Source organism: Diceros bicornis, chromosome 35, assembly GCF_020826845.1.
Source record: "Diceros bicornis minor isolate mBicDic1 chromosome 35, mDicBic1.mat.cur, whole genome shotgun sequence".
Lineage (NCBI taxonomy): Eukaryota > Metazoa > Chordata > Mammalia > Perissodactyla > Rhinocerotidae > Diceros > Diceros bicornis.
The window spans coordinates 33,941,192-33,953,941 of record NC_080774.1 but is presented as its reverse complement, the minus strand read 5'-3'; the positions used below and the strand labels follow the sequence as shown (position 1 = coordinate 33,953,941).

At 50.9% G+C, this 12,750-nt stretch overlaps 1 protein-coding gene and 1 long non-coding RNA gene across 8 annotated transcripts; both read right to left on the bottom strand.

Annotated features, from left to right (window-relative positions):
• Positions 1-186: 186 nt before the first annotated feature.
• Positions 187-3,436, bottom strand: LOC131398567 (ral guanine nucleotide dissociation stimulator-like). 7 transcript variants are annotated; one of them, XM_058532235.1, is made up of 4 exons: positions 3,201-3,436; positions 2,360-2,472; positions 799-870; positions 187-391 (listed from the first exon to the last, which is right to left on the bottom strand). In XM_058532235.1, the coding sequence occupies exons 2-4, from the start codon at positions 2,426-2,428 to the stop codon at positions 296-298; spliced, it is 237 nt and encodes a 78-aa protein (XP_058388218.1). In that variant the 5' UTR covers positions 2,429-2,472; positions 3,201-3,436; the 3' UTR covers positions 187-295. The 7 variants fall into 7 exon arrangements, 1 of the variants encoding a protein (XP_058388218.1); XR_009216940.1 differs by lacking the exons at positions 187-391; positions 2,360-2,472; positions 3,201-3,436 and adding exons at positions 568-692; positions 2,634-3,194; XR_009216938.1 differs by lacking the exons at positions 187-391; positions 799-870 and adding an exon at positions 1,053-1,091 and having other exon boundaries at positions 2,146-2,472.
• A 1,277-nt stretch (positions 3,437-4,713) lies between these two features.
• Positions 4,714-12,320, bottom strand: LOC131398569 (uncharacterized). The gene is made up of 3 exons (XR_009216946.1): positions 12,290-12,320; positions 11,921-12,042; positions 4,714-4,974 (listed from the first exon to the last, which is right to left on the bottom strand). It is a non-coding gene; the product is annotated as an uncharacterized LOC131398569 (long non-coding RNA).
• Between the last annotated feature and the right edge of the window lie 430 nt (positions 12,321-12,750).

The window sequence follows — 12,750 nt, the reverse complement described above, 5'->3', positions numbered from 1 at the left end:
CGCCCGACTTCTCTGTCCCTCCATGGGCAGCATAGGAGTTAGAGGCTGAGTCCAGCTCAGATAAAACCTCACGCAGCTGTGCCATCAGGCAGCTCTGAGCTTCCCCAGCCTGGGGAACTGGAACGGGTGTCTCTGGCAGAGCCTCTTTACACTCATCCCTAAGATGGGACTGATGCCCCAGCTCCCAGGAGCAGCTGCGAGGCTCTCATGAGAGTAGATGTGCCAAGTGCTGAGAACTCAGAGCTCAGTTTGGGGGCTCCCACATCCCAAGGCTCAGAATCCTGGTCCTTCCTGCCTAGTCCTCAGGTTCACCCACCTCGAGATAGTCACCCATCGCCAGGTGCAGCATCAGCAGGTCACTGAGCAGATTGCCAAGATAGGGGAAGACACCCTGTGACATCGGGGTGCAGGTGGGATGAGCCCTTGCTCTCAAGTAGACCCCATGTAGACCCTCTCCTGAAAAGTCCCCACCCTCAGCCTCCTGGCCCACCACAGGGTTCCCATGAGGAGCAGCCTAGGACCCTCAGCAGCCTCCCGTCAATTCCTACTCCCTTCACACCCCAAGAACACCACAGTCCTCCTCCTCACCTCCCAGGGCCGGCTTCTGGCAAATCACAGGGTGTGCCTTCCCTGGCCCTCCCCAAAACAACCCATCCTGCACCAGCTCTTCCAGGCCCTCCTCTTGGTCACTTCTACTAGGGGATTTGGGCACTGTGGCACCAAGAGAAAGGACCCTCCTCTCTTGATTTGAGGCCTCCAGCTGGGAGCGCAGAGCCCCTCCCCCACAGGCACACTCACCTGCTGCTGCTGCTGCTTCTCCTGCACTCTCTGGGGGTTGCTCTCTGGGGGGGCAAACGTGAAGGGCCCCTCCTGTCAGGGTCGAGGACAGTGTCAGCGAGGCGATACTCCCCTCACCCCATTTCTCTCCAGCACCACTGGCCTCCGACACTAGACATCTGACTTGAGTCAACTGGTACCAATGTCATTCCATCCTCCAAGGTCTTGTGATTCCAGAACAAGCCCAGCTCCAACTTTCATTCTGGGTGTGAGCTTGGGCTCGTGGCCTGGCCTCCTTGAGCCTGTTTCCTCATCTGGAAAGTGTGAGAACTCCAGCTACCACACAGGTTCTCATGAGGACTCAGTGTCACAAGACTGTCATCCTTGTTCTGGCCCTCACCCCTCCAGGTGGAGCAGGCAGAAAGCTCCCACATTTCTTTCCTCCCTCTTATCTCAACACCACCCTGTGAGGCCTGCACCACACAATCACCATCCCTCCATTTCCCTCAATAGGAGACAAAGGCCCAAACATGGGCAGAGAGTTGCTCAGGGGCCCACAGAGGAGAGGCCGCTTGCCCCTCTCAGCCAGAGGCCCTGTTCCAACATCCTCGCCTAACCCCCAGCCCCACCACTGAAAACAGTCCTGTCCCGTGACCTCTCAAAGCTTGGTCCTGGGCCGAGTCATGGATGGAGAGGATGTGGTGTCTTGGGAGTCTGGTAGAGTGGCTCCTGCCTGCCCCAGTCCCGTGGAGTGTCTGGCACCCAGGCTGGGCCAGAGGCCAAGCCAAAGCCTTCTCCTCCCCAAGGAACGCCTCAGGACATTCCCCTGCACTGAATCCTTTTTTTTTTTTTTTGTGAGGAGATCAGCCTTGTGCTAACATCTGCCAATCCTCCTCTTTTTTTGCTGAGGAAGACTGGCCCTGGGCTAACATCCATGCCCATCTTCCTCCACTTTATATGGGACGCTGCCACATCATAGGTCGACAAACGGTGCGTCGGTGCGCGCATGGGACCCGAACCGGTGAACCCTCAGCCGCTGCAGCGGAGTGCGCGCAATTAACCACTTGCGCCACTGGGCAGGCCCCTGAACTCTTTCTTTATCCACTCAGGAACTGGACCCCCAAGGTGCCACCTCTGATCAACAGGGAAGGGGATGACAGGACATTTTGATTCCCTGTTTACATGAGACTCCTAACTTCCTTTCAGCAGGATCCACTAAGAATCCATCAGTTGCCTAGACGCTTCTCATAAGCCACCGGGGGCATATGTCATTGCCAACCAGGCACTCAGGTTAGACTCCTGTGGTTCACTCAAGTGACTGCTCTAGGGGTCCAGGGGGGAGTCCCAGAATGCACACACATCTCTCACCTAAGGATGAGCAGCCTGTTTGTCCACCTGGGCCATGGGAATCCTCTGCCATGCGCATCCCTGGGGCAGGCAGGCTGCAGCCCCTTGGAGATGTGGTGAAGATAGAAGGAGCAGCGGGGTCCTGGCTTCCTGAGGATAGTTTTAGGCTGAGGGCTAAACCCACACCAATCACCCAACAGCATGGAAGAAGCTACATCCTGCAGGATGGACATACATGGAAGCCAGAGACCTGTTGATGGCGCCAGCTCGGCAACTCCTCCTGGAACAGCCCAGCCAACACCATTGTGTCTCATGACCAGGGCCTCCTGCCCACAAACGGCACCCCACCTGCCCATGGGCAGAACAGATCCCTCTGCTTGTTAACCTGGATGAAATAAACGGGAATGTTTCAGAGAAAGTTCAAGTGAGAAACTATCAAAACCACAGCCTGCCCAGTGCCCCTCCTCCACACCCCTCCTCTCTTTCCAGACCCCCAGCCTCCACTCTACCTTGATCATCAGTTCTCTGCTCAAGGACTTGTCTTGACTATTGAGTTCCTGAAGATTTTCAGGGCTCTCTCTCAGGGGAGGGGAAAGAACGAGGGATAAATTTAGGAATAATGTGAGGGGTCTAAATGCAAATCCCTTTTCTTTGCAAACCCGAGATTCAAATGGCCTGGAGAAGTGTTCTCACTGGGCTCCTCTGAGCGCTAAGGTCTCATGGTACTGGGAGGGGGCTCTCCTGTTGGTCACTGGGGTCTCCACTCCCCAGATCTACTGAGCAGCTCTGTTTTGACTGCTTTGAGTTTCAAATGGGCATAGAGTTTTGTTGCTATAAACACCTGAAAATCCCCAATTTGGCTCAACTTAGTACCTGACACTTAGGGAAACCGAGTCCTGAAGCAGAACTGGTGCACTAAGGACCCCGGGAGGTTTAGAGACCCCCTGCCGAGGCCCAGGCCCTGTCCCCAGCATTTGCTGCCTCCCAGGAGTTCCCAGCTGACTGAGGGGCCAATGGCAGACATACAGGAGATCCCCCATCCACCCTGGTCCTCCTATGGAGAGAGGCCTACCCACCGGGAAACTTCCCCCGTGTGTTCTTCAGGTGGCTTGTGGAGGTTTTCTGCAGAGCAGAGATGACAGTGCAGGGCGAGGAGAAGTTCTTCAGGTTCTCGCACTCCTGGGGAAGGGAAGAGAATGAGCTGTGAGGTGGGGCACTGTAGCCCCACTTGCTCTAGCTTCAGTCCCCTTCTATTTAAATCTCCCCTCCTGGATGAGACAGATGCTCAGGGAGTCCCAGAAGGGCACATTTAGGACCCAAAGAGTAACACTCACAGGGAACAGGATTTTAGCTCAACCCAGGGAAGGAGCCAGGTAGGAAGTGAGCATCCTCTCACTGGGACCTGGAGTCAAAGTCAGCGGGCCCCTAGCAGGAAGGGCCTAGGGACTGTGCAAGGGCTTAGACCACACACTGCAATCCTGGGAGCTGATAAAGGTGGAGAGGCAGTTCCCAAGGCTTCAGAGAGGGACTCCACTGGGCCTCCCACAGCACACCTGGGCCACCTGGATCCAGCGCTCCACCACCCTCGCCCTGTCCTGGGCTGTCATGCTCGGGTCCCTGAGGCAGGGGGTGATGACGAAGCTGGCCACCCTTCTGACGTGGTCGATGGTGGCCTGGACGGTAGGTGTCTGGTGTTCATTTCGGGCTTGCTCCTCTTGCCCCAGGTGGAGCCCAGGCACGGAGAGGGCACCACCTTCCGGAAGAGGTCCTGGAGAACAGGGGGAGTGTCACCCAGCCCTGCCACACCCCAGGTCTGTGTCCACAGCCCCCAAAGTCCCACACAGGAGTCACAGTTTAGAGCTGGAGCTCAGAAAGCTCAGGATGTGGCCTGAGCCTTGTGACAGTCCCTGGCTTTTCTTCTCTGTCCCCCGAGGACACCCAGCACAGGATGACCCAGGACCCAATACTGGCAGGGAAGGGAGAGGGGCTTTTGACCCAGCCCATCCTGGCTAACTCCAAGCTCCAGACGGTGGCTCAACTCGGCTCATCCCAAGGGGGCATCTTCCAATACCCTGATCCCCTCTCTGGTCCCACTCCACATTCTGATGCACATCCCCCTGTGGCAGCTACAACCACAGGCCTTGTCTGTCTCCCTTGTAGTGAAATACACATCAGATGTCTAATAAGTCCTGAGGCTGTTGAGCCTCCTGAGCAGCCGGTTGGGCCACCAGGGACCGGGCTGTACACAGTGAGCCTCTCCCTGCACAGATGAGCCAGGGCCCACCCAGCTTTCCATCTCTTCTACCTCATGGAGTTGGCACAGTCACTCTGTGCAGCAGGTCCTCTTAATGTCCACCTCCACGGTCTGCAGGTGGACAGCAAAGGCTTGGGTGTTCAGAAAGTTGCCCAGGTCTTATGGTTGGTAAAGTGTGGAGCCTGGATTTGGGCCCAGATCATAGCAGTCTGGATCAGGTCTGGGGCAACGATGGCAGAGGGAAGGCCTGCCCCATCCCGCCCTGAAAGCCCAGCTGCTCACCGGATCCATCACGGTCAACAGCTCCATCACCAGCTTAAGAGCGAAGGCCGTGAGATTAAGCTTCTCACCCTCCTTAAGAGCCACAGGTGGAGATGGACTTCTCACTAGAAATGATGGTCCAGGTGACTCCAGCTCAGCAGCTCCCACTCCTGCTGGAGCCCATGTTGGCCCTTGCTCCAGCTCCAACACTGCTGATGGAGGGGACGCTGACTCCAGCGCTAGAGGAGGAGGTGTCAACGGAGCTGGAGCCAGCTCTACCTCCACCACTGCCCACTGCTCTGCTTCTGCCGCTGGCTGGAGCTCTGCAGCTGACGCTGGAGCGGGATAAAGAGAAAGGTTCACCCACATAGCTGACTTTCCATGTGTCCTTCTAAACACAGGAAAGATCCCCCTCCCTTCCAGGAATACCCAGCCTGCAGTCCCCCTTACCCTCTGGCTCTGCCTCAGTGGCCTCCAGAAGCTCACACTGGACAAGGGTAAGAGGGTCACGGCAGCTCCTCTCCTAACCAGGCAAGGTGACATTCATGTACATCCGCTTTAGCTTGAAAAAGGGACAGCCCCAGTCTGGTTCCGCCCTAGTTCTAGTCCAACCCCGTCATCTCAAGCTTCTGAGTGTGGAGACCCTCTGCTCCTGCTCTCATCTCAGAGCAACACTGGAAAGTGTGGGTGGCCTCATGTACCTGCCCCTTGTCTAGTGAGTAGGTGGAGTTGAAACCACTGGGCAACTACTCGACAACCTCTTGAGTGGAGTTCTGCAAAGACTGCCTGGGAGCTGGGCCAGAAGGAATCAGGGGCTGCATGCACACTGCCACTGGGGCCGACCCCCAAGAGAAAGTCTGCTGCTCAGTTCACGCACAGAGGGGCATCCCTGCAAAGAACTGTGGTCAGGGAGGGAAGGAGATGAATCCTCTAATGCTCGGTATCATGATTAGAGGAGCTCACCTTCTCATGCTGCCAGGCATGGCCTGGGGTATGAACATGACAGACTCACCAGGTTTCCGACACCTAACAACCAGCTCCTGCTCAGGAATGACCCGACCCTTATGTCCTGACTTCTCCCCTCCTCACAGACACATGCAGACACACACACACACACAAAGAGGGGCAAGGGGTGTGGGGCTGATCAGGTGGGATCACAGCTGTGTCCTGGCCTGCACTAGCCTTTCCTGGGCTGTCGCGTGTTACCTTTCACTGCCTCCTGCCAGACACCCAGAGGCGTCAAGAATGAGGGCTGAGCCAACATTGCCAACTACCAAAAAGATTCTCTTTCTGGGATTTTTTGAGCCCAGATCCTCCAAAAGTTGGGAAACAACAACAAAACATCTTTGCCTGCTGACTGTCTCCAATCAAGTGAGCTGGATGGGGGGCTGTGGGTGCGTGGTTACCTGAGTTCTAAGATCTGTTGAGGTCTATGACCCCACGTCATCTCCTGAACTGTACACAATGAGCCTACACAGCCCTACCCACAGCTCCCTGGAAACCTAACTAGGGACCTAGCTTTAAGGAGACAGAGATGAATGCAGACCTCCTTTTCCTTACTAGTTCTTCATCCTGGGATAGTCCCTGTGCCTCTCAGGTCCTCCCCAGTCTCTAAACCTGCACCATGGGGATCAGCCTAGAATCTACTTCCTAGGGACATCACCCGGTGTATATGAGATAATATCTATTACCCCTGTGGGCTGGTGTCACATGTACCTAAGGCACAAACTTAGAGATGGAAGAATAACAAGGAGGGGTGGGATGTAGTACAGAACACCACTCAAAACAGGCCTGGGCTCCAAGAATGTGATATTGGGACAGTCATTTCCAACTTGGCCTCATTTTCAGGTCAGCACCATGAGGGGGTTGCAACTAATGGAAATTCAGATATTGCCGTCGTGTGACATAAAACCATTCGATTGTTTCCTGTTTTATGGAGAATGAGACCCAAGTGTCTCATCTTGGTCTATGAGGTGGGCAGCCTCCACAGTGGTACTCAGTAAGCCCCACCCATATTATACACATCCCCGTGGAACCACAAAGTGGTTAGTAACTGGCTTCTGAACATAATAAGAGCCAAAGTGATGGGATGTCTTGTCTAAATTTTAACTAAAAATGTCTCTCACTTCCTCTTGCTACCTCTCTCATGTGCCATCTCTCTCTCTCTCATTCTGTCAAATCCCTGGAAGTGAGGAATCAAATACCGGTGTATTGGGGCTGCCCAATGTGTGAGGCACATTGAGGAGAGAAGCAAGGGAGTGCCTGGGCCAACAGACAGAAAGGAACTCAGGCTCTCAATCCAAAATGAATCCTGAAGGCTGAGAGTGACCTTGTGGGCCAGTCCTCCCCCAGTCGAGCCTCAGTTGAGGCCACAGCCCCAATCTGTTCAACTCACTGAGACAGAGGCACCCAGCTAAAACATGCCTGATTGCTGATCCACAAAAATTGTGAGATTGTCAACATTTGATGTTTTGAAATGCAAGGTTAGGGGCAATGAAGTCAGAGAGGGAAAAGTAACGAACACAGCCTACCAGGCCCTGGCCCTACCTTCCACCCCAGCTCCTGTTCTCTCCTCCCAGCCTCCCTCCAGCTGCACTGGCCACCTTTCTAACCTCCTCTGGCCAAACTCACTTCTGCCTGTGAGCTCAGGTGCCATTTCCCTGACACACTGCTCCCAGACTTGTGCAGGGCAGGCTCCTTCTTTTCATTCTGGTACCAGAAATAGTCACCCTAGTGAGGTCTTTCAGACCCTCCTACCCAGTGATGCCCAGCCCTCCCTCACAGCCCCCTGATGTGTTTCTCTACAGCATTTGCTCTTTTCTTTCTCATGTCTTTGCTTTTGTCCATTTCCCATCTAGACTGTGAGCTCCCAGCAGGCAGGGACCACTTGGTCATTTTCATCCTTCACTTCAGCCCACCAGGGCACCTGGCACAGGATGAGCGCTCAGGGCACAGCTGCTGAATGACTACATGGGTAGATCTTGCACCTCGCCCCCTGCTTTTTACCAACTTTCATTTTGGAGATGAACACTATTAATAGGAGGTACAAGTTGTTTCTGAGGCAGGGGGACAGCCAGAAAGACCTCTGGTTGACTCTTCGCTGCTCCAGGAGCTCAAGAAAAGTTCAGTGGACACCGAGTAAATTCCAGGTTTACAGCAGAATGACTTGATATATATATATTATGTAATGGTTACCAAAATAAGTTTAGTTAACATCAATCACCAAACAGAAATAAAAGATTGTTTCCTGATGATGAGAAGTTTTAGGATCTATCTCTTAGCAAGTTTCAAATATACCACACAGCAATGTTAACTTAGTGTTGTATATCAAGTATATCTCAATACAACTGAAAAAAAATAAAAACAAAAACTCACTGGCCACCACTGACACAAGAGGCTGCCCGCCCCCTCGTGGCCAGCACTAGCACTGTTGCCCAGGCAGGAACTCCAAACAGAAAGCAACCTTTCTTCAGGTGTCCTCAAGGCAGAGGCTCTCCAAGATCCCAGGGGTAAAGCAGCAGGACCTGTCAGCTTCGAGGGAGTGGGAGGAGTCTTGGGAGCCTACCGTGCCCCCCTCTTGCTGTTCCCCACCAGGTGTCCTCTTCACTCCTAACGCATCCTAACTGCTGCCATGACAATGGTTCCCCTTACCTCCAGAGGAGGACCGCAAGGGTCCAACAAGGATTAGTCTTCTCCCTGGACTCTAGACTTGGTGTCCAGTGCTCTGGCATCTTCTTCCTTATCCTCAGTTCTCATCCACCCAAGCCCCCTAGCCTCCTCAGTTCTAAAGGATCTCCAGGGGCTGGAAATCATTTTCTCAGGGTTTCAGAGCACAGTAGGTCATCAACAGAGAACCTAGTCCAACAGACATGTTGTGAGTGCATGGAACACTTGGAGTCACTCGCTGGATGCACTCCACTTTATACAGGAGGACTCTCACTGAAGTATTCTCTCCTGTTCCCAATGCCTACACAAGGGGAGGATGGGCTCATGACAGTTCTGAGTGCCCACAGAGGTGGACTGCAGGACCCCAGTCCTGTGATCCCCAGGCTGGGCCAGGGATGGATCTGGAATAGGTAGACACCTAGGAACCTTAGGGATTCCTCTTCCCATCTCTGGGCCCCTGCGCACGAATCGAGGAGAATGGATGCTACTGCCCCGTGGGAGAGCTGCCTCCAACCTCTCTCCCTCATGCCTCTTGTCACTTGCCCAGTGTTGGCTCTTTTTTGACTGCACCTCCGAGTTCTCCATATGAGAATTCAAGTGTGAGTGAGTGTGCCTGTGCACATGTGATGATGAGGAGAGGAAAATGACCCCATATGGAAAGGGGTGGGCAGCAATCCTCTAGGATCTTAACGCCTCTCATTACCAAAGGAAACCTGAGGGAAGGGGTGGAGCCTCGGCCAAGTAAGCTGGAGCTCTCTCTAGTCTTCAGGACTCTGACGACCTCCTGTGGTCTGGGACGGTATCTGCTTCTTTCTAGGCCAGTTTCCCAAATGTACAGTGAGGGGTAAGATGTGCAACAGCACAAGCATGTGCTCAGCCAGGACAAGTCATCAGGCCCCATAGATACATTAAGTATGTTTTAAGTGTATTGAAGACATTAATATTGCTGTGCAATCATCACCACGATCCATCTTCACAACACTTCTCATCTTGCAAAACTGAAACTCTATACCCATTCATGAATTACTCCCCATTCCCCCTCCTCCCAGCCACTGGCAAACACCATTCTACTTTCTGTCTCTCTGAATCTGGTGATTTCAGGAACCTCATAGAAGGGAAATCACACAGGGTTGTATTTTTGTGACTAGCTTATTTCATTTAGAGTAATATCTTGAAGGTTCATCCATGGTGTGCCGTATCTTAGACTTTCCTTCATTTTTCAAGGATGAATAATATGCCATTGTATGTATATAGCACATTTTGCTCATCCATACATCCCTGGACAGATACCATAGCAAGGCCCACAACCAAGCCCAAAATAAAATGGGGCTCTAGCCAGATTTTTCTCAACAGTACCTTGCAGACTACTTTCTTAAGCCATATCCCATATGATATTTACTAAGGATCTAATCTTGGGCCGTGAGTTGCTTTTCAGAAACTCCATTTCTCTTCCTTAAGCAAGTTTCAACTACTTTGAGCCAATGAGACAACAAGATGGCTTGCAAGACTCAAACTGCAACTGCATAAGTGACTGGAGGATGAACTGGGGGACCAAGAACTCCCCAGCCAATCATGTTAAGGACACTGCCTTTTGAACGTGGGATGTGTGACAGAACATGAAAATCTGTGCTTGCACAAAATACCTAGGACTGCTCCCAAACTTACTGCACCCACTCCTTTGCCCTTGAAAAGCCCTTTTCAACAGCCCATTGGGGAGAAAGATTTAACCTTTGTCTCCTTGCTGGCCAACCTCATAATAAAGCTTTTTTCCCTTCTACAAGAGTGGGTATCCCGTTTGGCTAAGGGGTGCATTGGGCTGTGAGCCCTTCCTCGATTACAATACTTGGGTGGCTTCCATGTTTTAGCTATTATGAATAATGATGCCATGAACATGGGTGTTGCAATGTGTCTTTGAGAACATGCTTTCAACTCCTTGGTGGGGTATACACCCAGAAGAGGAATTGCTGGGTCCTATATAATTATATTTTTATTTTTTTTTAGGAATTGTTATACTGGTTTCTACAGCAACTATATATTCCCACCACAGTACACAAGGGTTCCAACTTCTCCACATCTTGGCCAACAGTGATTCTATTCTTTTTCTTCTTCTTTTTTTTTTTTTTTTTTTGATAGATGCCATCCTAATGAATGTGAGGTGGTCTCTCACTGTGTTTCTGATTTGCATTTCCCTAATGATTACTGATGATGAGCATCTTTTCATATGCTTATTGGTTATTTGCAGATCTTCTTTGAGCAAATGTCTACTCATATACTTTGTTCAATTTTGATTTGAGTTGTTTGTTTTTTGTTGTCGAATTTAGGAGTTCTCTATCTATTCTGGATATTAAGCCTTTGTCAGATACATGGTTTGCAAATATGGTCGCCCATCCTGTGGGCTGTGCTTTTACTCTGTTGATAATGACTTTTGAGGCACAAAACTTTTTAATATCCATGAAGTCCAGCATATGTATTTTCCTATTTTATTGGCTGCTCTTGGGTGTCAGAACCATGAAATCATTACCAAATCCTATCTTGTCAAGTTTTGCCTTATGTTTTCTTCTAAGGGTATTATAGCATTAGCTCTTACACTTAGGTATTTGATTCACTGGGAATCAAGTTTTGCGTACAGTGTTAGGTAAATGTCCAAGTTGATTCTTTTGCATGTAGATATCCACTTTTTCCAGCACAACTTGTTGAAAAGACTTTTCCCCATTGAATAATCTTGGCACCCTTGTCAAACATCATTTGATCACATGGGTGAGGGTTAATTTCTGGGCTCTCAATTCTGTTTCCATTGGTCAATATGTCTGTCTTTATGCCATGACAATGCTGTTTTGATACTGTAGATTTATAGTAAGTTTTCAATCAGGAAGAATCAGTCCTCCAACTTAGTATCTCCTTTCAAGATTATTTTTGGTATCTGGGCTTATTTGAGACTCCATAAGAATCTTAGGTTAGGTTTTTTTCTATTTCAGCACAAAACGCCCTTGGAATTTTGATAAGGACTACACTGCATTTGTTGATCTCTTTGGATAATGTTGACACCGGCACAATAAGGAGTCTTCCTATCCACGGTGATGGGCTGTCTTTCATTTCTACTAGTGCCAGGTGGCTGTTCAGGTTGAGGGGGCGGCACTCCTCGAGGTAGTCTTGCAGAAACCCACAGTTCCTCCTCACTGTGCCTTCACCATTTCCTTAGAACGCATCTACAGTCAACAGAGGGCAAAATGCATGTAAAATGCACGTGGGAAGTTTTCAAAGACTGGGTGTGCATGGAGCACACATTTCTTCCACTCCTCTCCATTAGCAAGAACCACAGACTGAAGCAGCAGACCCTAACACATGGAGACTGCAGACTCAACCAGCAGACCCCAACAAATGGGGACTGTGGACTAATTAAGGGCCAGGGACTCGGGTTCCTGGCAGAACCATCTGGCAGCTCAAGCTGAACCGCTAAGCCTTTGCCTGGCACTGCTGACTAACCAAATGCTAAGACTGATGCTCTCTTAGAGCATCCTGTCAGTCTAGACTGACCCACTCACCCTGGACTGGAAAGCCAGTTAGATCAGGAGCTCACGGCAAACAGAGTGGATCTCATATCCAAGAGGAACTTACCCACAGCCCTCAGAAACAGTGAAAAAGATGGAGAACTCAAAGGTTTTGAGGGTACCAATGACTGTGTTTCTCATCCTCGAAGCCATCAGGTGTCTCCTTTGGATCCCACTGCTGCCACCAAACTGGTACAAAACAAAATAAAATTGAGCAAATTTTAAACATCTTATTGGCTTTATTCAACAGTTCATGAATCAGGCAGCATCCAGTCTAGCAGAGAGAAAGGCACTCCAAGGAGTTCTACAAAATGAAGGATTTTATAGGCAGAAGGGAGCAAGAACAAGGAAGTTACACTAGATAAAAAAGCGGGTTGGTTACTGCAAGGTTACCTTCCTTAGAGGATGGCAGGGCTCTATCAGGAAGATGAGCTACCTGCTGCGCATCAGGTGATTCCTGATTGACTGCTTTAAGATTCTATTCCTGGGAGGGCCAAAAGTCTAATTAAGTCTCGACTTGTTTATGTGAGGCATAGCCTAAGCGGCTCCATTTGGGCCTGGTGTCTTGTTTTAAACACATGACTTCTGCTGGTCCCTGCTTTCCCCAGTTACACCCCGGCTGTCCCTTCACTGACCATTGTTGGTCACACACCCACTGCACCTGCTTCCAGTCCTTTCCCTTCAACACCGTAATCTCACATACAGCTCCTCCCGACACTATCATGACGTCTCCCACCACATGTCCCCTATACTTTCCACACTGCCATCAAGATGCTTCACAACACCACCACCATTTATGTCCAATGGGCTGAGAGGCCTGCCCGTGCACTGGGAATCAGGAGTCACAGGGTCTGTCATTTGGCCTCCAATCATCTATTGTACCCCAGCTGAAGGGCT

Coding starts and splice junctions, on each gene's coding strand:
- LOC131398567 (XM_058532235.1), bottom strand. CDS start 2,428: ATGGTGTTGGCTGGGCTGTTCCAGGAGGAGTTGCCGAGCTGGCGCCAT. Junction 871..2,359: donor AACAGGTCTCTGGCTTCCAT/GTATGTCCATCC, acceptor CGACCCTGACAG/GAGGGGCCCTTCACGTTTGC. Junction 392..798: donor AGAAGCAGCAGCAGCAGCAG/GTGAGTGTGCCT, acceptor CCGATGTCACAG/GGTGTCTTCCCCTATCTTGG.